Consider the following 25,094-nt stretch of genomic DNA (forward strand, 5'->3'; position numbering starts at 1 on the left):
CAAATAAGGTTCCCCAGGATGTTGCTTGGTCTCGAAGGTGTTAGCTATGAGGAGAGGTTGAATAATCTACAATTGTTTTCACGGGAAAGATAAAGGCTGAGGGGATACCTGTTGGAGGTCTCTCCTCTATCTTAGGGGATTTACAAGGATGTTGCCTGGATTGGGAGGCATGCCTTATGAAGATAGGTTGAGGGAGCTAGGTCTCTTCTCCCTGGAGAGACGAAAGCTGAGCGGCGACCTGATAGAGGTTTATAAAATGTTGAGAGGAATAGATAGGGTGGATTCTCGGAGGCTATTTCCCAGGGCTGAAATGGTCGCTACGAGAGGACACAGGTTTAAGGTGCTGGGAAGCAAGTATAGAGGAGATGTCAGGGGTAAGTTTTCGCTGAGAGGGTGGTGAGTGAGTGGAATCGGCTGCCTTCAGTGGTGGTGGAGGCGAACTCGCTGGGGTCTTTTAAAAGACTTCTGGATGAGTACATGGGATTTAATGGGATTGGGAGTAACAGATAGGCCTGGTAGGTATGGATATGATCGGCACAGCTTGTGGGCTGAAGGGCCTGTTTGTGCTGTAGTGTTCTATGTTCTAAAATTATGAAAGGCATAAACAGGACAGAAATATCAATTACAAGGGGGCAAAGTTCAAGGTGAGAAGTGGAAAATTTAAGGAAGATGTGCAGGGGAAATTTTTCATGCTGAGTATGGTGGGTGCTTGAAATGCGCTGCCAAAGGAGGTGGTGGAAACAGGCACATTAGCAACATTCAAGAGTGGGGGTCAGGGGGTGTGTGGGAGTCAGGGGTGGGTGGGGTCGGGGGTCAGATGGGATCCAGGTGTCATTCTCCCCATGTCTGTGTAAGTTTCCTCTGGGTGCTCTGGTTTCCTTCCACACTCCAAAGATGTGCGAGTTAGGTGGATTGGCTATGCTAAATTGACTGTAGTGTCAGAGGGGTTAGCAGGATAAATGTGTGGGATTACAGGAATAGGCCCTGGGTGGGATTGTGATTGGTACAGGCTCAATGGGCTGAATGGCCACTTTCTGCACTGTAGGAATTCTATAATCCTGTCCAGGTCATTTTGAAGGATCTCTGCATCCTTGTCACTGTTCACCCTTCCACCCAATTTTGTACTATCTGTAAACTTTGAGATATTACATTTTGTTCCCTCATCCAAATCATTAATATACATTGTGAATAACTGGGGTCCCAGTACCGACCCCTGTGGTACCCCACTAGTTACTGCCTGCCAAGCTGAAAAGCACCCGTTAATTCCTCCTCTTTGTTAGCTCTCTGCCAACCAGTTTTCTATCCATCTCAATACACTTCTCTGATCCCATGCGATTTAATCTTGCAAGATTAAGGCTTGCAAGTCCACCTTGTTGTCCAACAAGGGGCATACACGCGATAGGTCGTACGAGAGCTGCTCTTGGTTGTTTTGAGAATAGCCTAGTACTTCACGTGGTTAGTGTACGCTTAAACTGGGCCAGATGCTGGGAAACATGACAGCTCAGTGACTAGCACTGTTTGCTGTGCAGATACATGGATTTGGGCCAGTGTCTGCGGGAGTTTGTGTATTCTCCCTGTGCTTGCATGGGTTTTCTCCGGGCACTCCAGTTTCCTCCCACACCCCAAAGATGTGCTGTTAGGCTGATTGGTGTAACAAATTGTCCCTAAATTAGTCTTCCCTCAATGTGGAATGCCATAAGCATAGACAAGGGTCATGGGTGGGGAGGGGACTCATAATGTTAAAATGGCGGCGCGGGCTTGTTGGGCCGAAGGGCCTGTTTCCCGGGCTGTTTTGTTCTTCGTTCTTTGTTCTTTGATAATCTCTTGTGCAAGACTTTGTCAAAAGCTTTCTGAAATACCAAATATATCACATCTACCAGTTCCCTGTTGTTAACACTATTAGTTACATCTTCAAAAAATTATTGACCCCCGTGCATGCATTACTGGCGTGCTGTGCCCTCGAGTTACTGGCGTGCTGCACCCTCGAGTTACTGGCGTGCTGTGCCCTCGAGTTACTGGCGTGCTGTGCCCTCGAGTTACTGGCGTGCTGCGCCCTCGAGTTACTGGCCCGCTGTGCCTTCGAGTTACTGGCCCGCTGTGCCCTCGAATTCTGACCCTCTGCACTCTTGAGTTACTCGCCCACTGTGCCCTCGAGTTACTGACTCTCTGCGCCCTCAAATTACTGACACTCTGTGCCCTTGAATTCTGACTCTCTGCGCCCTCGAGTTACTGACCTTTTGTGATTGGATTGAATTTCTTCATATACACTCAGCATTTTACACTCAGCAGAGACAGACACCATTCAATATGCACCGCCAAAGGTGTAACTAAATGGTTGCACTCCTTCTAGCTTGTACATATATCAGTTAGAAACATCAAATGATGATGAGGGCTGTATTAGTGTGGAGAAACCCAGGATATAGATAGATTGCAGACTTGGGCAGAGAAATGGCAGATGTAATAATATTGTTATCCGGACAAATGCAAGGTGATGCATTTTGGAAGATGAAATTCAGGTGCAAATGATGCGGTAAATGGCAGAACCCTTAGGACCTGCTCAGCAGAAATTTATTCCGATGGTTAAAAGGGATCGTAGGAGGAGAGATAATCAGCCGTGGATAACGAAGGAGGTAAAGGAGAGTATTAAATTAAAAGCGGATGTGTTTAGAGTAGCTAAGAGTAGTGGGCGAGAAGAGGATTGGGAGAAGTTTAATTGTCAACAAAGAATGACAAAGAAGTTGATGAAGAAGGGTAGGATAAACTATGAAGCTGGGCTAGCGCTTAATATAAAAAAGGATAGTAAGAGTTTTTATAAATATATAAAAAGGAAGAGGCTGACTCGGGTGAACGTTGGACCCTTAGAGGATGAGAGGGGGGACTTAGTGGTAGGGGATGGGGAAATGGCTGAGGCCTTGAATAACTTTTTTGTTTCGGTCTTCACGGAGGAGGACGTGAATAATTTGCCGGGTGTTAGCAATGGAAAGCTGGTAGGAGTGGAGGGCCTGAATGACATTATTGTTACTAGACAGGCAGTGCTCGAAAGACTGGAGGGACTGATTGTGGACAAGTCCCCAGGACCGGATGGAATGCATCCAAGGGTTCTGAAAGAAATGGCAGAGGTATAGTGGATGCCTTGGTGATTATTTTCCAAACGTCGCTGGATTCCGGGGAAGTGCCGGAAGATTGGAAAACGGCTAATGTTACGCCGTTGTTTAAGAAGGGTGGCAGGCAACAGGCAGGGAATTATAGGCCGGTTAGTTTAACGTCTGTTGTAGGTAAAACGTTAGAATCCGTGATCAAGGAGAAAATAGCGAGGCATCTTGAGGAGAATTGTTTGATAGAGCAGACGCAGCACGGTTTTGTTAAGGGGAAGTCGTGTCTGACTAATTTATTGGAGTTCTATGAGGATGTGTCTAGGGCGGTGGATAGAGGAGAGCCGGTGGATGTGGTGTTTCTTTATTTTCAGAAGGCGTTTGATAAGGTGCCTCACAAGAGGTTATGACAATAAGGTCAGGGGGCATGGAGTTGGGGGTAGGGTGTTAGCGTGGATAGGGGATTGGCTGTCAAATAGGAGGCAGAGAGTGGGGGTCAATGGGTGCTATTCGGATTGGCGGTTGGTGACTAGTGGAGTGCCCCAGGGGTCGGTGCTGGGGCCTCAGCTATTTACCATTTATATAGATGATCTGGAGGAGGGAACCGAGTGTATGGTGTCGAAATTTGCTGATGACACCAAGATTGGTGGAACGGCAAATTGCGCGGAGGGTGTGGAGAGTCTGCAGAAGGATCTAGATAGGCTGGGCGAATGGGCCAGGAACTGGCAAATGGAATTTAATGTTGGCAAGTGTGAAGTTGTCTACTTTGGTAGGAATAATGGTAGGAAGAACTATTACTTACATGGTGAAAAACTGCAGCATGCGACGGCGCAGAGGGACCTCGGGGTCCTTGTGCATGAGTTGCAAAAACCCAGCCTGCAGGTGCAGCAGGTGGTCAGGAAGGTGAATGGGATGCTGGCCTTCATAGCGAGGGGGATTGAATATAAAAGTAGGGAGGTCTTGCTGCAACTGTACAGGGCACTGGTGAGGCTGCAGCTGGAGTACTGTGTGCAGTTTTGGTCGCCGCACTTACACAAGGATATTTTGGCCTTGGAGGGAGTGCAGAGGAGGTTTACTAGGCTGATACCGGAGTTGAGGGGGTTGAACTATGAGGAGAGGCTGAATAAACTAGGCTTGTACTCGTTAGAGTTTAGAAGAATGAGGGGAGATCTCATTGAGACATATAAGATGATGAATGGGATGGATAGGATAGAGGTGGAGAGACTCTTCCCGCTCAGAAAGGACAGTAGGATTAGAGGGCACAACCTCAAGATAAAGGGGGGGCAATTTAGAACAGAGTTGAGGAGGAACTTCTTCACTCAAAGGGTGGTGAATCTCTGGAATTCTCTGCCCGTTGAAGTGGTGGAGGCTGCCTCGCTAAATATATTTAAGACGCGGGTTGATAGGTTTTTGATAGGCAAGGGGATTAAGGGTTACGGGGAGAAAACGGGAAAGTGGAACTGAGCCACGACAGATCAGCCATGATCTTATTGAATGGCGGGGCAGGCTCGAGGGGCTAGATGGCCTACTTCTGCTCCTATGTTCTTATGACCACTAACATACACAGTTGCACAGTGGTTAGCACTGCTGTCTCACAGTGCCAGGGACCCGATTTAAATTCCGGCCTCGGGTCAGTGTCTGTGTGGAGTTTGTACGTTCTCCCCTGTGCCTGTGTGGGTTTCCTCCGGGTCCTCTGGCTTCCTCCCATAGTACAAAAATGTACAGGTTAGGTTGATTGGCCATGATAAATTGACTCTAATGTCAGGGGGTTAGAAGGGTAAAAATGTGGGCTTACAGGAATAGGGCCTGGGTGGGATTGTGGTTGGTGCAGACTCGATGGGCTGAGTGGCCTCTTTTTGCACTGTAGGGATTCCATGATACAGAGGGATCTGGGTGAAAAGGTCCACGGATCCCTGAAAGTGGCACCACAGGTGTATAAGGTGATCAAGAAGGCATAGAACATGCTTGCCTTCATCGGCAAGTTTGCAAATTATGTTACAACTGTTTAAAATTTTAATTACGCCGAATTTGGAATACTGAGTGTGGTTCTGATCGCCACATTTCCAGAAGGGTGCAAAGAATGTTTCACTGGATGTTTTAGCAATTCATCCGTGGGTCATGGAAGTCGCTGACTGCCCATCCCTAGTTGCCCTTGTTAAAAGGGCAGTTGAGAGTGAACCATATTGTTATGGCTCTGGAGTCACATGTAGGCCAGACCAGGTAAGGACAGCAGATTTCCTTCCCTAGAGGAAATTTTTGAATCAGATGGGTTTTTCCGACAATTGACAATGGTTTCAAGGTCATTGCAGTAGATTTTTAATTCCCTGGCAATGCCACACTAATGCAGTCCCACACCATCACATCCTGTGCTACTCTACACAATGCAGCCCAACATCATCATATCCTTTTTAATACTGAATTCAGATTCCACCATGTGGTAGGATTTGAAACTGCATCCCCAGAACATTAGCTAAGTTAGCATTAACATTAGTTGAACAATAATACCACTGGGCCATTGCCTCCCCTTTGCCTGGTCTGGAAGGTTTCAGATATGAGGTTGGATAAACTCGGATTGTTTTCACTGGAAAGATGGAGGGTGAGGGGTCATCTGATAGAGGTCTACAAAATTATGAGAGGCATAGATAGGGTGGATAGTCACAAGCTTTTTCCCAGTGTGTAAATGTCAACTACAAGAGGGCACAGGTTTAAGGCGAAAGGGGGTAAGTTCAGGGGAGACATGTGGGGAAAGTTTTTCCCACAGTGGGTTGTGAGTGCCTGGAATATACTGCCAGTGGAGGTAGTGGAAGCAGATTTGTTAACATTGTTTAAGTGTATCTTAATAGATACATGAGCAGGAGGCGAATGGAGGGATAGAAACCATATATCAATGCAGGATTGGTGGGCCAAAGGGCCTGATCCTGTACTGTATTGTTCTTTAATATGATGGTGTGGGACTGCACTAGTGTGGAGAAGCCCTGAATATGGTAGTGTGGGGCTGCATTGGTGTGACATTGCACTGGTGTGGAGTAGCCCTGGATATGATGGAGCGGGGCTGCATTCATGTGCAGTAGTCCAGTGTATGATGGACTGGGCTGCATTGGTGAGGAAGAGCCTCAGATGTAATGATGTGGGGTTGCTCTGGTGTGGAGTAGCCAAGGATATGATGGCATGGGCTGCATTGTGTAGAGTAGCACAGGATGTGATGGTGTGGGACTGCATTAGTGTGGCATTGCCCAGGGCATGATAGTGTAGGGCTGCATTGCTATGGTATTGCCCAGGATATGATGGTGTGGGGCTGTATTGGTGTTTAATAACTCAAATATTATGGTGTAGAGCTGCATTGGCATGGAATTGCCCTGGATATGATGGTGTGAGGTTACATTGGTGTGGAGTCATCCAGGATATGGTAGTATGGGGTTGTATTGGTATGGAGTTGCCCAGGACATAATGATGTGGAGCTGCATTGGTGTGGAATTTCCCCAGGTTTAATGGTGTGGGGCTGCATTGGTGTGAAGTTGCCCGCACTAGTTTTCAGCTTTATGCACGTAGGTGCTAGTGGCCTCTGATTCCAGATGAGATGCTTGGCCTGAATCTAGCTTGTAATTCAGCCTCACTGAAAAGGATGAAGATATGAGAACAGTTTGCACAGTAGGAGTGAAGGTATGCTCCTTTTGATTGGAGGAAAGGTTGCAGATCAGAAAATGATCTTCACTCTCTGCCGACCTGGGTTAACAGGTCAAGCTGCAGTGACTCCTCCACTACCAGTGACCTGAGCAGAGACTATGGATCACAGGAGACACGTAAATGGAATCTGCTGCTAACAAAACGAGATTGTGCCTGCGCACAATGGAATGGGGAACAGAACCAATTCTGTCATTCAGCCCAAGTCTGAAAACAATCAACAAAGCAGACAAGAACAATCTCTTAGTGTTTATAATCCAATTACACACCTTCTTCCCGTCAAAGGCTGCTCTAAACTAGTTCTGGGAAACTCCCTGAAACAATTCACTGCCATATGTGGAGACAAGTTTTCCTGGTTTAAATGACATTCTGTCTATATTACTAACTGGATGATGTTTGTCGGTTAACAATGACCAGGAGAGTTCACTTCATCAACTCTCTATCTGAGTTTGGGGTAATCAGAAAATACTCCATAGTCATCCCTCGTGTGATCAGCCTAACACCACAGATTCAGCACCTGTACACTCTGTACGCATATGTATTTCAGTGTCAGCTCCTGTATGATTCATATGTCTGTCGTATAATCAGCTCCTGCACAGACTGTGTGTGGGCACCACAGTATCAGCTCTTATACAGTCCATGTGCGTTTCTGTGTCAGCTCCACTACAGTCAACAGGTGTGTCGCATTGACAACTGCCATAAAGTCCGTGTGTTTTCCTATGTAGTCCCTTGTATGTGTCTCAGTGTCAGTGGCATGGTGACACAGTGATTAGCACTACTGCCTCACAGTGTTGGGTCATTGTGTAGAGTTTGTACACTCTCGACGTGTCAGCGTGGGTTTCCTCAGGATGCTCTGGACTTCTCCCACGCTCCAAAGATGTGCAGGTTAGGTTGATTGGGCATGCTCAATTGCCTCTTAGTGTCAGGAGGACGAGCAGGGTAAATACAAACAATGATGAGATGGCGTACAGCAATGAGATAGAGAATTTAGTCAACAGGTGTGATGACAATAATCTCTCTCTCAATGTCAGCAAAACAAAGGAGATTGTCATCGACTTCAGGAAACCTAGTGGGAGACATGTCCTCTCTACATCAATGGAGAAGAAGTGGAAATGGTTGACTGGGATATTATAATAATTACTGAAACATGGTTAATGGAGGGACAAGACTCGCAGCTCAGTATTCCAGGGTACAGATGCGATAGGTAAGGAGGTAAGAGAGAAGGGGTAGTTGCACTTTTGATTCGGGAAAACATCACGGCAGTACTGAGAGGGGATATATCCGAGAGTTCTCCCACTGAGTCTATATGGGTAGAACTGAGAAATAAGAAGGGGAAAATCACTTTGATAGGCCTATACAAAAGGCCCCCAAATAATCAGCTAGAAATTGAGGAACAAATATGTACGGAGATTACAGATAGCTCCAAGAAAAATAGGGTGATAATAGTGGGGGATTTTAACTTTCCCAACATTGATGGGACAGCCATAGTATTAGAGGGTTAGATGGAGAGAAATTTGTTTAGTGTATTCAGGAGGAATTTATCATTCAGTAGGTGGATGGCCCAACTAGACAGGGGGCAAAACTTGACCTCCTCTTGGGAAATAAGGAAGGGCAGATGACAGAAGTGCTAGTGAGAGATCACTTTGGGAACGGTGACCATAATTCCACTAGTTTTAAGATTGCAATGGAGAATGATAGGTCTGGCCCAAAAGTTAAAATTCTAAATTGGGGCAAGGCCAATTTTGATGGTATCAGGCAGGAACTTTCGAAAATTAATTGGGGAGTCTGTGGGAAGGCAAAAGAATGTCTGGTAAATGGGAGGCTTTCAAAAGTGTGATAACCAGGTTTCAGATAAGCTCATTTCTCAAAAGAGTGAAGGGCAAGGCTGGTAGAAGTAGAGAACTCTGAACGACTTGGGATATTGAGGCCCTGGTCAAGAAGGAGGCATATGGCATGCACAGGCAGTTGGGATCAGGGGAATCCCCTGAAGAGTATAGGGGATGCAGGAGTAGAGGTAAGAGAGAAATCAGAGGGCAAAAAAGGGACACAAGATTGTTTTGGCAGATAAGACAAAGGAGAACCCAAAGAGCTTCTACAAATACATAAAGGGCAAAAGAATAATGAGGAAGAGAGTAGGGCCTCTTAAGGATCAACAAGGTCATCTATGTGTGGATCCATAAGCGATGGGTGAGATCCTAAATGAATATTTCTCATCAGCATTCACTGTTGAGAAAGCATGGATGTTAGGGAATTTGGGGAAATAAATAGTGATGTCTTGAGGAATGTGCATATAACAGCATATAACAGTGCTGAAAACCTTAAAGCACGTCAAGGTAGATAAATCCCCAGGACCTGATGAAGCGTACTCTAAAACACTGGGGAGACTAGGGAGGAAATTGCGGGTCCCCTAGCTGAGATATTTGAGTCATTGATAGGCGCAAGTGAGGTGCCAGAAGATTGGAGGATGGCAAATATTGTGTCTTTGTGTAAGAACGGCTGCAGGGAAAAGCCTTGGAGCTACAGGCCAGTGAGCCTCACATCCGTAGTGGGTAAGTTGTTGGAAGGTATTTTTGGAGACAGGATCTACAGGCATTTAGAAAGGCAAGGACTGATTAGGGACAGTCAGCACAGCTTTATGAGTGGAAAGTCATGTCTCACAAATTTAATTGAGTTTTTTTGAAAGGGTAACCAAGAAGGTAGTTGAGGTCAATGTAGTTGATGTTGTCTACATGGACTTTAGCAAGGCCTTTGACAAGATACCACATTGTAGTTGTTGTATACTGTTAAATCTCACAGGATCCAGTGTGAGACAGCCAAATGGATATAAGATTGGCTTGATGACAGAAGGCAAAGGATGGTTGTAGAGGACTGTTTTTCAAACTGGAGGCCTGTGACCAGCAGTGTGCCTCATGGATCGGTCCTGGGTCTACTGTTATTTGTCATTTATATTAGTCATTTGGATGAGAATAAAGGAGGCGTGGTTAGTAAGTTTGCAGATGACACCAAGATTGGTGGCCTAGTGGACAGTGAAGAAAGTTATTTCCTATTGCAACGGGATCTTGATCAATTGGACCAGTGGGCTGACAAATGGCAGATGGAGTTTAACTTAGATAAATGCGAGGTAATGCATTTTGGTAGATTGAACCAGGGCAGTACTTACACAGTTAATGGTAGGGTGTTGGGGAGAGTTATAGAACAAAGAGACCTAGGGTACATGTTCATGGCTCCTTGAAAGTGGAGTCACAGGTGGACAGAGTGGTGAAGAAGATATTCAGCATGCTTGGTTTCATTGGTCAGAACATTGAATACAGGAGTTGGAGCGTCTTGTTGAAGTTGTACAAGACATTGGTAAGGCCACACATGGAATACCATGTTCTAATCTGGTCACTCTATTATAGAAAGGATATTATTGAACTAGAAAGAGTGCAGAAAAGATTTACTAGAATGCTACTGGGACTTAATGGTTTGAGTTATAAGGAGAGGACGGATAGACTGGGCCTTTTTCCTCTGGCACGTAGGAGGCTTAGATTCTATAAAATAATGAAGAACATAGATCAACTGGATGGGCAATATTTTTTCCCAAAGATAGGGGAGTCTAAAGCTAGAGGGTGAGAAAGGAGAGATACAAAAGGGTCCAGAGGGGCAATTTTTTCATAGAGGGTGGTGAGTGTCTGGAACAAGCTGCCAGAGGTAGAATTGGAGGTGGGTACAATTTTATCTTTTAAAAAGCATTTAGATAGTTACATGGGTAAGATGGGTATAGAGGGATATGGGCCAAACACAGGCAATTGAGACTAGCTTAGGGGTTTAAAAAAGGGTGGCATGGACAAGTTGGACCTTAGGACCTGTTTTCACGCTGTAGACCTCTATGACTCTATGACAACTTCAGGCTTCTAGGCGTCCAAATCACCAACAGCCTGTTCTGGTTCCTCCATGCCAATGCTATGGTCAAGAAAGTCCATCAAGCCTCTTCTTTCTCGGGAGGCTAAGGAAATTTGGCATGCCCACACCGACTCTCACCAATTTTTACAGATGCACCATATAAACATTCTTTCTCATTGTATCATAGCTTGTATGGCTCCTGCTCTGTCCAAGACTACAAGAAACTTCAAAGGGTTGTGAATGAAGCCCGGTTTATCATGCAAACCTGCCTTGCTTCCAACCACTACACGTCCTGCTGTCTTGGAAAAGAAGCCAGCATAATCATGGACTCCACACATTGGACATATTCACTTCCATCAGGAAAAAGATACAAAAGCCCGAAGTCATGTACCAACCATCTCAAGAACAGCTTCTTTCCTGCTACCACCAGACTTTTGAATGGACCTACTAAGTTGATCTTTCTCTAGACCCTAGGTATGACTGTTAACAATATATTCTGCACTCTTCTCCTTTCTTTCTCTATTTACAGTATGCTTTCTCTGTATAGCACACAAGACGTGTGTGTGTGTGTATGTGCGTGCTTGTGTATATATATACACACATGTGCATGCATGCTTGTGTGTATTTATGTGCGTGCATACTTGTGTGTATATATGTGCATGTGTGCGTGCGTAGTTGAGCGTATATATCTGCGTGTGTGCATGCTTGTGTGTATTTATGTGGGTGAGACGAGGCGAGAGAGGGTGAGTATATGTGTCACAGTGTCAGGTCCTATAGTGTGAGTGTGTGAATATCACAGGCTCAGCTCCTGTATGGCCTGTGTGTATGTGGCATAGAATGGGATTTTCCAGCCGTGCTCACCCTGAAACCCCAAAATCCCACCCACGGTCGAAGGATCTTTAGATGGTCTGCCCCTCACCCACTACGATTCCCGTGCTAGGAGAAATGGGAAAATTTGCTCCTTAGTCTCAGCTGCTATACAATTCATGTACGTATCTCAGTGTCAGCTGAGTGTCTCAGTGTCACATGATCTGTGTGTGTGTGTGTGTGTGTCTCATTGTCAGCTACTATACAGTCTGTGCGTGCGCCTCAATGGCGGCTCCTGTACAGTCCATATGTGTGTCTTAGTGTCAGCTCCTATATGGTCTGCTGTGTGTCGCAGTGTCAGCTCCTGTACAGATCTGTGCGTGTGTCTCAGTGTGAGCTCCTTTACAGTCTTTGTGTGTGCCTCAGTGTCAGCTCCTGTACAGGTCATGTGTGCGTCTCAGTGTCAGCTCCTGTACAGGTTGTGTGTCTGTGTCTCAATGTCAGCTCCTGTATAGGTCATGTGTGTGTCTCAGTGTCAGCTCCTGTACAGGTTGTGTGTGCGTGTCTCAGTGTCAGCTCCTGTACAGGTCATGTGTGTGTCTCAGTGTCAGCTCCTGTACAGGTTGTGTGTGCGTGTCTCAGTGTCAGCTCCTGTACAGGTCATGTGTGTGTCTCAGTGTCAGCTCCTGTACAGGTTGTGTGTCTGTGTCTCAATGTCAGCGCCTGTACAGGTCGTGTATCTGTGTCTCAGTGTCAGCTCCTGTATAGGTGATGTGTGTGCCTCAGTGTCAGCTCCTGTACAGGATGTGTATCTGTGTCTCAGTTTCAGCTCCTGTACAGGTCGTGTGTGTGCCTTAGTGTCAGCTCCTGTATGGTCAGCTTTATAGAACCTTAGTTACACTGCACTTGGAATATAGTGTTCAATTTTGATCGCCACACTACCAGAATGATGTGGAGGCTTTGGAGAGGGTACAGAAAAGATTTACCAGGATGTTTCCTGGTATGGAGGGCATTAGCTACGAGGAGAGATTGGAGAAATTTGGTTTGTTCTCACTGGAATGACAGAGGTTGAGGGGCGACCTGATAGAAGTTTACAAGATTATGAGGGACATGGACAGAGTGGATAGTCAGAAGCTTTTTCTCAGAGTGGAAGAGTCAATTAATAGGGGGCTTAGGTTTAAGGTGAAAGGGACAAGGTTTAAAGGAGATGTATGAGGCAAGTTTTTTTACACAGAGGGTGGTGGGTGTCTGGAACTCACTGCCAGGGGAGGCAGTGTAAGCAGATACGATAGTGACTTTTAAGGGGTATCTTGACAAATACATGAATACGATGGGAATGGAGGGATTTGGTCCCTGGAAGGGTAGGGGTTTTCGTTCAGTTGGGCAGCATTGTCGGTGCAGACCTGGCGGGGCAAAGAGCCTGTTCCTGTGCTGTAATTTTCTTTGTTTTATAACATTCAAAGCAATGAGCCAAGTGCTGGCAAGTGGGATTAGGTGGGCAGGTCAGGGCCTTTCATGCATTGGTGCAGACTTGATGGGCTGAAGGGCTCTTTTGCACTGTAGGAATCTGTGGTTTGGTAACCAGCTTTCTATCCATCTCAAAACATTACCTGCAATCCCACGTGCTTGAACTTTGCATTGAAGTCTGTTGTGTGAGACCTTGTTGAGAGCCTTCTGAACATTCACAGGTCAACTTTATTATTCTCAAAGACTTCTAATAGATTGTCAAGCATGAATTCCCTTTTGTAAATCCATGCTGAGTTTGTCGAACTCTAGCAACTTTCACAGTACTGAAGTTAAGCTCACTATAGTTCCCTGTTTTCACTCTACTTCCCTTTTTGAATACAGGACTTACCTTAGCTACTCTTCAATTTGTAGGAACCAGCCAGAGTCCAAATAATTTTAGAGAATAACTACCAATGGATCTATTATTTCCAAGCCAACTTTCTTAAGTACTCTGCAATGAAGATTATCATGACCTGGAGATTTATCCACCTTCAATCCCAGCAATTTCCCCAATACTATTTCTCTGCTAATGCTGATTTCATAAGAACATAAGAACATAAGAAATAGGAGCAGGAGTAGGCCATCTAGCCCTTCGAGCCTGTTCCGCCATTCAATAAGATCATGGCTGATCTGTCGTGGCTCAGTTCCACATTCCCGCCCTCTCCCCATAACCCTTCAGCTCCTCACTAAAACTTGCTTTTCTCAGAACTTCTGATATATTTTTCATGTCTTCCTTTGTAAAGATTGAAGCAAAGTATGAATTTAATTCCTCAGCCATTTCTTTATTTCTCGTTATGAAATCTCCTGTTTCTGACTGTAATGGGCCTACATTCATTTTGTCAATCTTTTTCTCTTTACATACCTATAGAAACCTTTACAATCAGTTTTTATGTTCCCTGCTGCCTTACTTTCACACTCTATTTTTTTTCCTTCTGAATCAATTCCTTGGTCTTCCTTTGCTGAATTTTAAACTGCTCCCAATCCTTAGATCTATTGCTTTTTCTTGCCAAACTGTACACTTCTTTCTTGAATCTGATACTATCCCTCGTAAGCCATGGTTTGGCCAAAATTCTCTTTCTCTTCCACCAAACAGGGCATAACTTCTGAAGTTCATCTATTCAAGTCTGTGTCAGCTCCTTTATGATCAGTGCGTGTGTGCCTCAAAGTCAATTCCGATAGGATCTGTATGCATGTGTTAGTAACAGCTCTGTGCGGTTGATGCAGGTGTCTCTATGTCGGCTTCTGTATGGTCTGTGTGTGTGTGTGTGTGTGTGTGTGTGTGTGTGTGTGTGTGTGTGTGTGTGTGTGTGTGTGTGTGTGTGTGTGTGTGTGTGTGTGTGTGTGTGTGTAGGTTTCTGTGCGGTCAGTGTGTGTGTTTCAGTGTCAACTCCTGATCGTCTGTGTTTGTGTGTCTCACATATGTGTCAGCTCCTGTATGATGTGTGTGTGTCTCCGTGTCAGCTCCGTGTCTCACAGTGTCAGCCACTCAACAGTGAATGTGTGTGTCTCATTGTCAGCTCCTGTACATTATGTGTGTGTGTTTCAGTGTCAGATCCTGTATAGTCTGTCTGTGGTCTCAGTAAGAAGTCTCACAACACCAGGTTAAAGTCCAACGGGTTTATTTGATAGTAAACGCCACAAGCGTTTCTTCGTCAGGCGAGTGGAAAGTTCTGATCAGTAACAGGGCACACACAGTTTATAGAATACTGATTAGAATGCGAGTCTTTACAGCTAATCTGCTATTCAAGTCTTAAAGGTGCAGACAGTGTGAGTGGAGATAGCATTAAGCATAGGTTAAAGAGATGTGTATTCTCTTCAGACAGGACAGTAAGTGAGATGTTGCAAATTCAGGCAAGTCATGGGGGTAACAGATAGTGTGACATGAAACCAAGATCCCGGTTGAGGCTGTCCTAATGTGTGCGGAACTTGGCTATCAGTCTCTGCTCAGCAACTCTGCACCTTCGAGAACGTTTATCCGAAGATCAGAGGCTGAATGCCCGTGACCGCTGAAGCGTTCCCCAACAGGGAGAGAACAGTCTTGCCTGGTGACTGTTCTCTCCCTGTTGGGGAATACTTCAGTGGTCACGGGCATTCGGTCTCTGATCTTCGGGTAAACACTCCAAGTCGGCCTTCACGACACACAACAGCGCAGAGTTTCTGAGCAGAGACTGATAGCCAATTCTGCATACACGAGGACGGCCTCAACCGGGATCTTGGGTTCATGTCACAATATAGAACATAGAACACTACAGCACAAACAGGCCCTTCGGCCCACAAGTTGCGCCAATCACATCTATACCTACCAACTATCTGTAACTCCCAATCCCATTAAATCCCATATACTCATCCAGAAGTCTTTTAAAAGACCCCAGCGAGTTCGCCTCTACCACCACCAACGGCAGCCGATTCCACTCACTCACCACCCTCAATATCTGTATCTGTAACCCCCATGACTTGCCTGAACTTGCAATATCTCACTTACTGTCCTGTCTGGAGACAATACACATCTCTTTAACCAATGCTTAATGCTATCTCCACTCACATTGTCGGCACTTTTAAGATTTGAATAGCAGATTAGCTGTAAAAACGCGCATTCTAATCAGTATTCTATAAACTGTGTGTGCCTTTATATGCCCTGTTTCTGATCAGAACTTTCCACTCACCTGACAAAGGAACAGCGTTCCGAAAGCTTGTGGTGTTTACTATCAAATAAACCTGCTGGACTTTAACCTGGTGTTGTGAAACTTCTTACTGTGTTTACCCCAGTCCAATGCCAGCATCTCCACATCATGTGGTCTCAGTGTCAGCTCCTGTGTAGTCAGTGTGTGTGTGCCTAATGTCAGTTCCTATACAGTCCATGTGTGCGTCTCAGTGTCAGATTTTGTATGGTCAGTATGTGGTCTCAGTATCAGCTCCATAACAGGTCGTGTGTGTGTCTCAGTGTCAACACCTGTACAATCTGTGTGTATGTCTCCATGTGTGTGTCACAGTGTCAGCTTCTGTATGATCTGAGTGCATGTCAGTGTCAGCTCCACAACAGATCGTGTGTCTGCATCAGTGTCAGCTTCTATATAGTCTGTGTATGTGTGTTTCATTGTCAGCTCCTGTGAGGTCAGTATGTGTCTCAGTATCAGCTACTTTGTGACCTGTGTGTGTCTCAGTATCAGCTCTGGTGTGGTCTGTGAGTTTGTTTTAGCATCAGTTCCTATACAGTCAGTGTGTGTGTGTTTCAGTGTCAGTTCCTGATTACAGCGCTTATGGATACCTGCACGAGAGGAAATATTTTTGCTTTCAATTTTTTCAATAAGCTGATAAGAACCACTCAGTACTTGAGTACTGAGAATGCAAAATTGTCTCAATTTATGCTATTTCAATCCTGATGTTCCAGGGTTGAAATGTTGCCTAAGTTGCTTAATTTTTGTCTAACCCTTTGTACCCTATGTATTAACATAGAACATAGAACATAGAACATTACAGCGCAGAACAGGCCCTTCGGCCCACGATGTTGCGCCGACCAGTTAAAAAAAAACAATGACCCACTAACCTAAACCAATCCCTTTTCGTTCATAAACCTATCCACGGATCTCTTAAACGCCCCCAAACTAGGCGCATTTACAACCGCAGCAGGCAGGGCATTCCAATCCCTCACCACCCTCTGGGTAAAGAACATACCCCTGACATCCGTCCTATAACTACCCCCCCTTCTTTCCAGCGAAAACAACCCCAAATCCCTCAGTCTCTCCTCATAGGACCTCCCCTCCATACCAGGCAACATCCTGGTAAACCTCCTCTGCACCCTCTCCAAAGCCTCCACATCCTTCCTGTAATGTGGGGACCAGAACTGCACACAGTACTCCAAGTGCGGCCGCACCAGAGTTGTGTACAGTTGCAACATGACGCTGCGACTCCTAAATTCAATCCCAAGACACCGTATGCCTTCTTAACCACCCTATCTACTTGATTCCCAACTTTCAGGGATCTATGTACACATACACCTAGATCCCTCTGTTCATCCACACTATTCAAAGTCCTCCCGTTAGCCCTATACTCAACACATCTGTTATTCCTACCAAAGTGAATTACCTCACACTTCTCCGCATTACACTCCATCCGCCACCTCTCGGCCCAGCTCTGCAATCTGTCCAAGTCTTCCTGCAAACTATGACACCCTTCCTCACAATCTACCACACCTCCGACTTTGGTGTCATCAGCAAATTTACTAATCCACCCAACTATACCCTCATCCAGATCATTAATAAAAATTACAAACAGCAGTGGCCCCAAAACAGATCCCTGAGGCACACCACTCGTAACCGAACTCCATGACGAATATTTACCATCAACCACCACCCTCTGTCTCCTATCTGCTAGCCAATTCCTGATCCAATTTCCTAGATTACCCTCAATCCCATACATCTGCACCTTATCAAACGCCTTACTAAAATCCATATATACCACGTCAACTGCCTTACCCCCATCCACCTCTTTGGTCACTTTTTCAAAAAACTCAATAAGGTTAGTAAGGCACGACCTACCTGCTACAAAACCATGCTGACAATCTCCAATCAATTCATTACTCTCCAAATAACTATAAATCCTATCCCTAATAATTTTTTCTAAAACCTTGCCCACAACAGAAGTGAGACTCACCGGTCTATAATTCCCGGGGAAGTCTCTGTTCCCCTTCTTAAACAATGGGACAACATTCGCTAACCTCCAATCTTCCGGTACTATACCAGAGGCCAACGACGACCTGAAGATCAGAGCCAGAGGCTCTGCAATCACTTCTCTTGCCTCCCAGAGAATCCTAGGGTAAATCCCATCCGGACCAGGGGACTTATCTATCTTCAATCCCTCAAGAATATCCAGCACATCCTCCTTATCAACTGTAATACTGTCTATTCTACTCCCCTGCAACCCAGTGTCCTCCTCAGCTATATTCTTGTCCCCCTGCATGAACACCGAAGAGAAATATTGGTTCAATGCCTCTCCAATCTCTTCCGGTTCCACACATAACTTCCCTCTGTATTCCCAGTCCCTGTAATCTCCTAGTCCAACCTATGCTTCCTAATTCTCTCCTAATGGCCTCATAATTACCCTTCCCCCAGTTAAAACTACTGGCCTGAGGTTCATGCCTATCCCTTTCCATCACTAAGGTGAACGTAACCGAATTGTGGTCACTATCACCAAAATGCACCCCAACTTCCAAGTCTAGCACCTGGTCTGGCTCATTTCCCAGCACCAAATCCAATATAGCCTCACCTCTAGTTGGCTTATCTACATACTGACTCAAAAAACCCTCCTGCACACTTTGTACAAAAACTGACCCCTCTAACATAGTAACATTAGAGCTAGGAGCTGGCCATTCAGCCTTTCCATCCTGCTCTAACCATTCAGGACCTCTGTGACTGATCTAGTTGTTGTGTCAGCTCTATTCTGCTCTTCGTCCTCCAGAACCATATTTATCAAAAATCTGTCTAATTCTGCCTTCAGTGCCTTTGTGTGCCATTGATGTTTCACAGTATTTTGAAAACTTGATCTTTCTGGTAAATCCACACAATATTCACTCCAATATCACTTTCCTGAGATCAGTACCCTGGACAAAAAAACTCTTCTATTGGCTATGAACACAAAATCTACAACTTGAAAATAACTCCTCTTCCTGTATGTATCCTAGCCCTTTCACGAAAGAACAAGTTTCTTTTGGCTTTTTAAATGATGCTTTTATACCTGCCCTCAAGTTTTTAATGTCTTCTCTACATGGATTGGGGAATTGTTTGGTGCACTGGGGAGCAGCGTTAATGTTCTGGGTTGAAGACCCAGCCTGGATTTGTGGGCCAGAGAAGGAGTGTTTGAGACAATGACCAAACAAACTGAGAATCATTCCGACATTCAAACTCTTATGGAAGCCATAAGAGTTTGAGAAACTCTGACTCCTGCATGCTGGCTCCTCAAACTATTACTTGTCTCTCTATTTCTGTGAAATTAAGAAATGCCTATCGGAACAATTCATAATTACATATCTGGGGATCTCTCAGCTCCTCCACAGTTTCTAGTTTATCAATTGCATTGCTCTCTCTGAGGCAAAAATGGATAATCTCATACTTGCCCACATGAAAACAGCACCTGCCAGATTGACGCTGATGCTGACCTGCTTTGTGCCTCCCCCTCTCTGATCCCTGAACCCAGGTTCATGGCCACTGAAACACAATCATACCTTATGTGCCTCTTGATGCAGTGTGTCATACAATAGGTTCCCGCTCTGCCAGTTCTTCAATCGCACATACTTGGGCTTCTGGAAAGTAATTTTCCGAGATGGGCTGTGGACACATTCAAAAAGGTCAGATCAACAAGGGTCAGAGCACTGGGATTGCAAATTGACACTGGGTGGGTTCATTCATTGCATTTTCCTCTGTATCTAACCCTCTGCTATATCTGTCCCGGGACTGTTTGATGGGGACAGTGCAGAGGGAGCTTTACTCTGTATCTAACCCTATGTGGTAAGGACTGAGTGTTTGATGGGGACAATTTATCTTTCAGTTCACCTACCGCACTTTGTCTCTCTCTTTAATTTTATGTGGCTATTTTCTTCTCTCAGTTTGTCTCTACCATATCACGTTCAAATTGCTCTTTTTTTTCTTTATCCTGATCTTTTGTCATTTGTTCTTTTTTGACAGTGATTGCCCCATTTTGCACAATAGAACCTGTTATTGATCCACAATCGATAATGTGTCTGAAGTGCAGCCCTAAAGAGATATGTATCGTCTTCAGCCAGGACATTTGTGAGATGTTGCAAGCCCAGGAAAGTCGTGGGGGTTGCAGATAGTGTGACATGAACCCAAGATCCCGGTTGAGGTCGTCCTCGTGTGTGCGGTACTTGGCTATCAGTTTCTGCTCAGCGATTCTGTGTTGTCGTGTGTCATGAAGACCGCCTTGGAGAACGCTTGGGTAAGCATTCAACCTCTTTAACCTGTGCTTGGCCCTCTTTCCACTCACATTGTCTGTACCTTTAAGACTTGATTACTTGTAAAGACTCACATTCCAACCATTATCTTGTAAATTGAGTTTGTGTCCTTATATGCCCTGTTTGCAAACACAAGTCCTCTCTCACCTGATGAAGGAGTTTGAGGCTCCGAAAGCTAGTGCTGCCAAATAAACCTGTTGGACTTTAACCTGGTATTGTGAGACTTCTTACTGTGTTTAACCCAGTCCGACGCCAGCATCTCCACATCATTTCCACTACCTCGCAGTGTGTTCCAGGCACCCACCAGCCTCTGTAGGTAGGTGCCTGGTGCAAAAGGTTTACACCTCCTTTAAACCTTTCCCCTCGCATCTTAAACCTATACCGCCTAGTACTTGACTCTTCCCACTCTGAGAAAAAGCTTCTGACTATCCACTCTAGATAGTCTGGACACTCTGCCCCTTAGTGTCCATGGATGCGTAGGTTAGAGGGATTAGTGGGCATAATATGTAGGGATATGAGGTAGGGCCTGGGTGGGATTGTGTTCGGTGCAGACTCGATGAGCTGAAGGGCCTCTTTCTGCACTGTAGGGTTCTATGATTTTATGATTCTGTCCATGCTCCTCACAATCTTGTAAACTTCTATCAGGTCACCCCTCAACCTCCATCATTCCAGTGAGAGCAAATCAAGTTTCTCAACTTCCCCTCATAGCTAATGCCCTCCGTACCAGGCAACATCCTGGTAAATCTTTTCTGTACCCTCTCCAAAGCCTCCACATCCTTCTGGTAGTGTGGTAACCAGAATTGAACACTATGTTCCAAGTGCTAAGGTTCTATAAAGCTGCAATATGACTTGCCAACTTTTAAACTCAATGCCCCGGCCGATGAAGGCAAACATGTCGTATGCCTTCTTGACTATCTTCTCCACCTGCATTGCCACTTTCAGTGACATGTGTACCTGTACGCCCAGATCCCTCTGCCTATCAATACTCTCAAGAGTTTTGCCATTTACTATCTGTTTCCTATCTTTATTAGCCCTTCCAAAATGCATTACCTCACACTTGTCCGGATTAAACTCTATCTGCCATCTTTCCGCCCAAGTCTTCTGTAGCCTCTGACGGTCCTTATCACTATCCGCAAATCCATCAACCCCCGCTTTGTGTCATCCACAAACTTATTAATCAAACCAGTTACATTTTCTTCCGAATCATTTATATATATTACAAACAGCAAAGGTCCCAGCACTGATCCCTTAGGAACGCCACTTGTCACAACCCTCCATTCAGAAATGCATCCTTCCATTGCTACCCTCTGTCTTCTATGACTAAGCCAGTTCTGCATCCACCTTATCTCTGATCCCATGCGACTTCACTTTGTCCACCAGTCTGCCATGAGGGACCTTGTCAAAGGCCTTACTGAAGTCCAGGTGGACAACATCCACTGCTCTACCCTCAATCATCCTTTGTCACTTCCTCGAAAAACTCGATGAAGTTAGCGAGACATGACCTCCCCTTCACAAAACCATGTTGCCTCTTGATAATACATCCACTTATTTCCAAGTGGGGGCAAATTCTCTCTCGAAGAAAACTCTCCAATAATTTCCCTCACACTGAAGGTTCACTGGCCTGTAATTACCTGGATTATCCTTGCCAACCTTCTTAAATAAAAGAACAAAATTGGGTATTCTCCAATTCTCTGGAACTTCCCGTGCAGCCAATGAGGATACAAAGATTTCTCTCAAGGCCCCAGCAATTTCCTTCCTTGCCTCTCAGTATTCTGGGGTATAAGGTTTTCAAGACCTGCAATATTACCACCTTTTTGATCACAACATGACCCAAAATATCAGCACAACCTTCCCCAGACTCTTCATGCACCAAGTCCTTCTCTTTGGTGAATACTGACACAAAGTAGTCATATTTAATACCTCGCCCATTTCCTCTGGTTCTACACATAGACTTCCATCCCCTGTCCTTGAGTGGGCCAACCCTCTCTCTGGCTTCCCTGTTCCTCTTTATAATATCTGTAAAAAGCCTTGAAATTTCAGGCTGATTACTTTTCGTGACCCCTTTTAGCCCTCCTAACCTCCTTGCTTAAGTTTTTGTCTACTTTCGAGGCGTGCAGGCAGTGCAGGGCAGCCGACGGGCACACGGCGCAGAGAGGGTGACTGGCTGCACGGGCCGGGGGTTGGGGGAGGGTGGGTGGTGGGGGGGACGTAGGGGCCAACAGGCTGCATGGGCTGGGGTGGGGGGGGCCAACGGGCTGCATGGGCCGGGGGGCCGACGGGCTGCACAGGTCGGGGAGGCCAACAGGGTGCACGGGTCAGAGAGATATACACACATAAGCAGGGAGAGTGGGAGTTTTCCCTGATGCCCTGTTTGGAATTCTTGCTCGTCATTGTTTTCCAACATACAGGGGCACATATCTAATTTTGCTGACAACATTAAACTTGATGGCGCAGGAAAACAGTTGCTGAGAGCATATTGCAAAAGGGTATTGATAGATCAGGTGGATGAGCAAAGCAATGTTGGCTGGATTTGGATACATTAATATGTGAGATCTTGCAGCCCATTGTCAGTGTTCAATAGTGAGAACTGTGGAAGAGCGTAAAGAGATTCGCAGGCCCAAACACAGCAATCCTGAAAGGACAACGGACAGCAATGATGAACTAAAAATGATGAACAAAAGGAGTGCAAAAAGGATGAACAAAAGGATGAACAATAGCCTTCGCTTTTCGATCAGTCTCCAGGTGGAAACTCAGGTGAGTGTGAAAAATTTTATACGAAATAAGTTATCCTTTGGGTGCTGACCAATATATATCCCTTTCAGCTCCATATCACATCACTGTTTGTAGGTCTTGCTATGCATAGAATCATAGAATCCCTACAATACAGATGGAGGCCATTCTACTCATCGAGTCTGTACCAACCACAGTCCCACCCAGGACCTATTCCTGTAACCCCACACATTTACCCTGCTAATCCCCGACTCTAGGGTCAATTTAGCATGGCCAATCAACCTAATCCACATATCTTTGGACTGTGGGAGGAAACTGGAACACCCGAAGGAAACGGAGAGACGGGAAGAATGTGCAAACTCCACACAGAGAGTGACCCAAGCCGAAACTCAAACCCAGGTCCCTGGAACTGTGAAACAGCAGTGCTAACCACTGTGCCACTGTGCGTTGGCTGCTCTGCATTGTACATCACAATAGTGCCTACACTTAAAATATTTCATTGACAGTGCAGCACTCCCTCAGTACTAAACCTCTGACAGTGCAGCACTCACTCAAAACTAACCTTCTGACAGTGCAAAACCCCCTCAGTACTGACCCTCTGACAGTGCAGCACTCCCTCAGTACTGACTCTCTGACAGTGCAGCACTCACTCAGTACTGACCCTCTGACAGTGCAGCACTCCCTCAGTACTAACCCTCTGACAGTGCAGCACTCCCTCAGTACTAACCCTCTGACAGTGCAGCACTCACTCAAAACTAACCTTCCGACAGTGCAGAACTCCCTCAGTACTGACCCTCTGACAGCGCAGCACTCCCTCAGTACTGACCCTCTGACAGTGCAGCACTCACTCAGTACTGACCCTCCGACAGTGCAGCACTCCCTCAGTACTAAACCTCTGACAGTGCAGCACTCACTCAAAACTAACCTTCTGACAGTGCAAAACCCCCTCAGTACTGACCCTCTGACAGTGCAGCACTCCCTCAGTACTGACCCTCTGACAGTGCAGCACTCCCACAGTACTGACCCTCTGACAGTGCAGAACTCCCTCAGTAGTGGTTCTCTGGCAGTGCAGCATTCCCTCAGTACTGACCCTCTGACAGCACAGCAGTCCCTCAGTAGTGAAGCTCCAACACTGTTGCACTGAGTGTTTAGGTTTGAAATGTGGGGCTGGTTTCTTTAGATCTTAACAGTAGGACTGTGAATGTCGTATTGTTCACCTGTGATCAGCACCCTTGCTGCTCTGGGGAGACGGAATCTCTTCCACTGACTCTGGGTCCAGTTCTTTAGCTTTTTCCAGATCCTCGTTTTCCATCCTTCACCAATTCTGTACTTGCCTTTGCAACAGAGTAGAGTTGAGTGATGACTGACCAGATTCAGCTTCTCCAAACTGTGAGCACAGTTTGATTGCAAAGCTCAGGAAGGCAGGTTTTTGCTATGTCATTGAATGGGCAGAGTTGAGCTTTATTCCAGTAACTGGATCCATTGCACAATTACCTGCAACTTGAGCAGTTTAGAGCTGGGTTGGGACATTCCAATCCCAGCTTCCAATCATTCCTGTAACAACTGGAACAAGTCCAACAAGAAGTTATTGCTAAAAACCTTTCAAATTCTCAATAACAGCTTGGGCAATCATTTAGAACAAAATAGACATGTATAAAACAAGAGAGATAGACAGAGAAAAAGAGAGATACAGAGAGAAAGAAACAGAGTGAGGGAAATAGATATAAAGAGAATCATAATCACAGAACAAATTAAGATCATGACAGAAGGCCATTTGGACCATCAAATCTGCACCGATTGGCAAGTAGCCATAAAACTTAACATCTCTCTGCTAATCTTGGTCCAGTTTCGCTTACATGGTCTCAGCATTGACAACTCTTTCAGACAGGATTCCAAACTCTCTTTGCTTCTGGGTGAAATAATTTCTCATTCCATTGTCTCGAAACCTGCAACCTCTCTTTAATTCTGTCCCTAGTTACAAATCAATTCGTGCAGTGGACTGGGATCCTGATATTAACTGTCCAGGGAAACTATCATTTTATAAACTTAATCTCACATCAGTTTCCAGACCAACACATACTAATCCAGTTTTCCCTCATCTCTAAAATACTCCAGTCCAAGCAAGTTACTGCAAAGAATTTAATTTCATACATGATCCTTACTGAGATACACATGCATAGTGCACACAGACACACATGTTGCAAAGTGTTAATCCTCACTGAGAAACGATTTGCTGCAGACTGTTATTCCTCACTGACACGTGCACACATGCATGCATGCACGCACACAGTACAAAGAACAAAGAAAATTTCAGCACAGGAATAGGCTTATCGGCCCTCCAAATCTATACATGCTGTCTGTCTGAACTAAAACCTCCTATCCTTCTGGGGACCATATTCACCCATTCCCATCTTATTCATGTACTTGTCAAA

The 25,094-nt window shown here is 45.4% G+C and overlaps 1 protein-coding gene across 1 annotated transcript in view; it reads right to left on the reverse strand.

Annotated features, from left to right (window-relative positions):
* The window catches only part of LOC145342086 (nitric oxide synthase 1-like), a 216,263-nt gene extending 192,236 nt beyond the window's left edge, over positions 1-24,027 (reverse strand). The window contains exons 1-2 of the mRNA XM_080187297.1: positions 23,880-24,027; positions 19,186-19,288 (exon numbers count right to left, since the gene is read on the reverse strand). Of these exons, the coding sequence (XP_080043423.1) occupies positions 19,186-19,288; positions 23,880-23,974 (198 nt within the window). The 5' untranslated portion in view covers positions 23,975-24,027. The remainder of the gene's footprint in view (positions 1-19,185; positions 19,289-23,879) is intronic.
* Positions 24,028-25,094: the final 1,067 nt, after the last annotated feature.

The sequence above is a fragment of the Carcharhinus amblyrhynchos genome, chromosome 4 (assembly GCF_965287045.1).
Source record: "Carcharhinus amblyrhynchos chromosome 4, sCarAmb.v2.hapA, whole genome shotgun sequence".
NCBI lineage: Eukaryota > Metazoa > Chordata > Chondrichthyes > Carcharhiniformes > Carcharhinidae > Carcharhinus > Carcharhinus amblyrhynchos.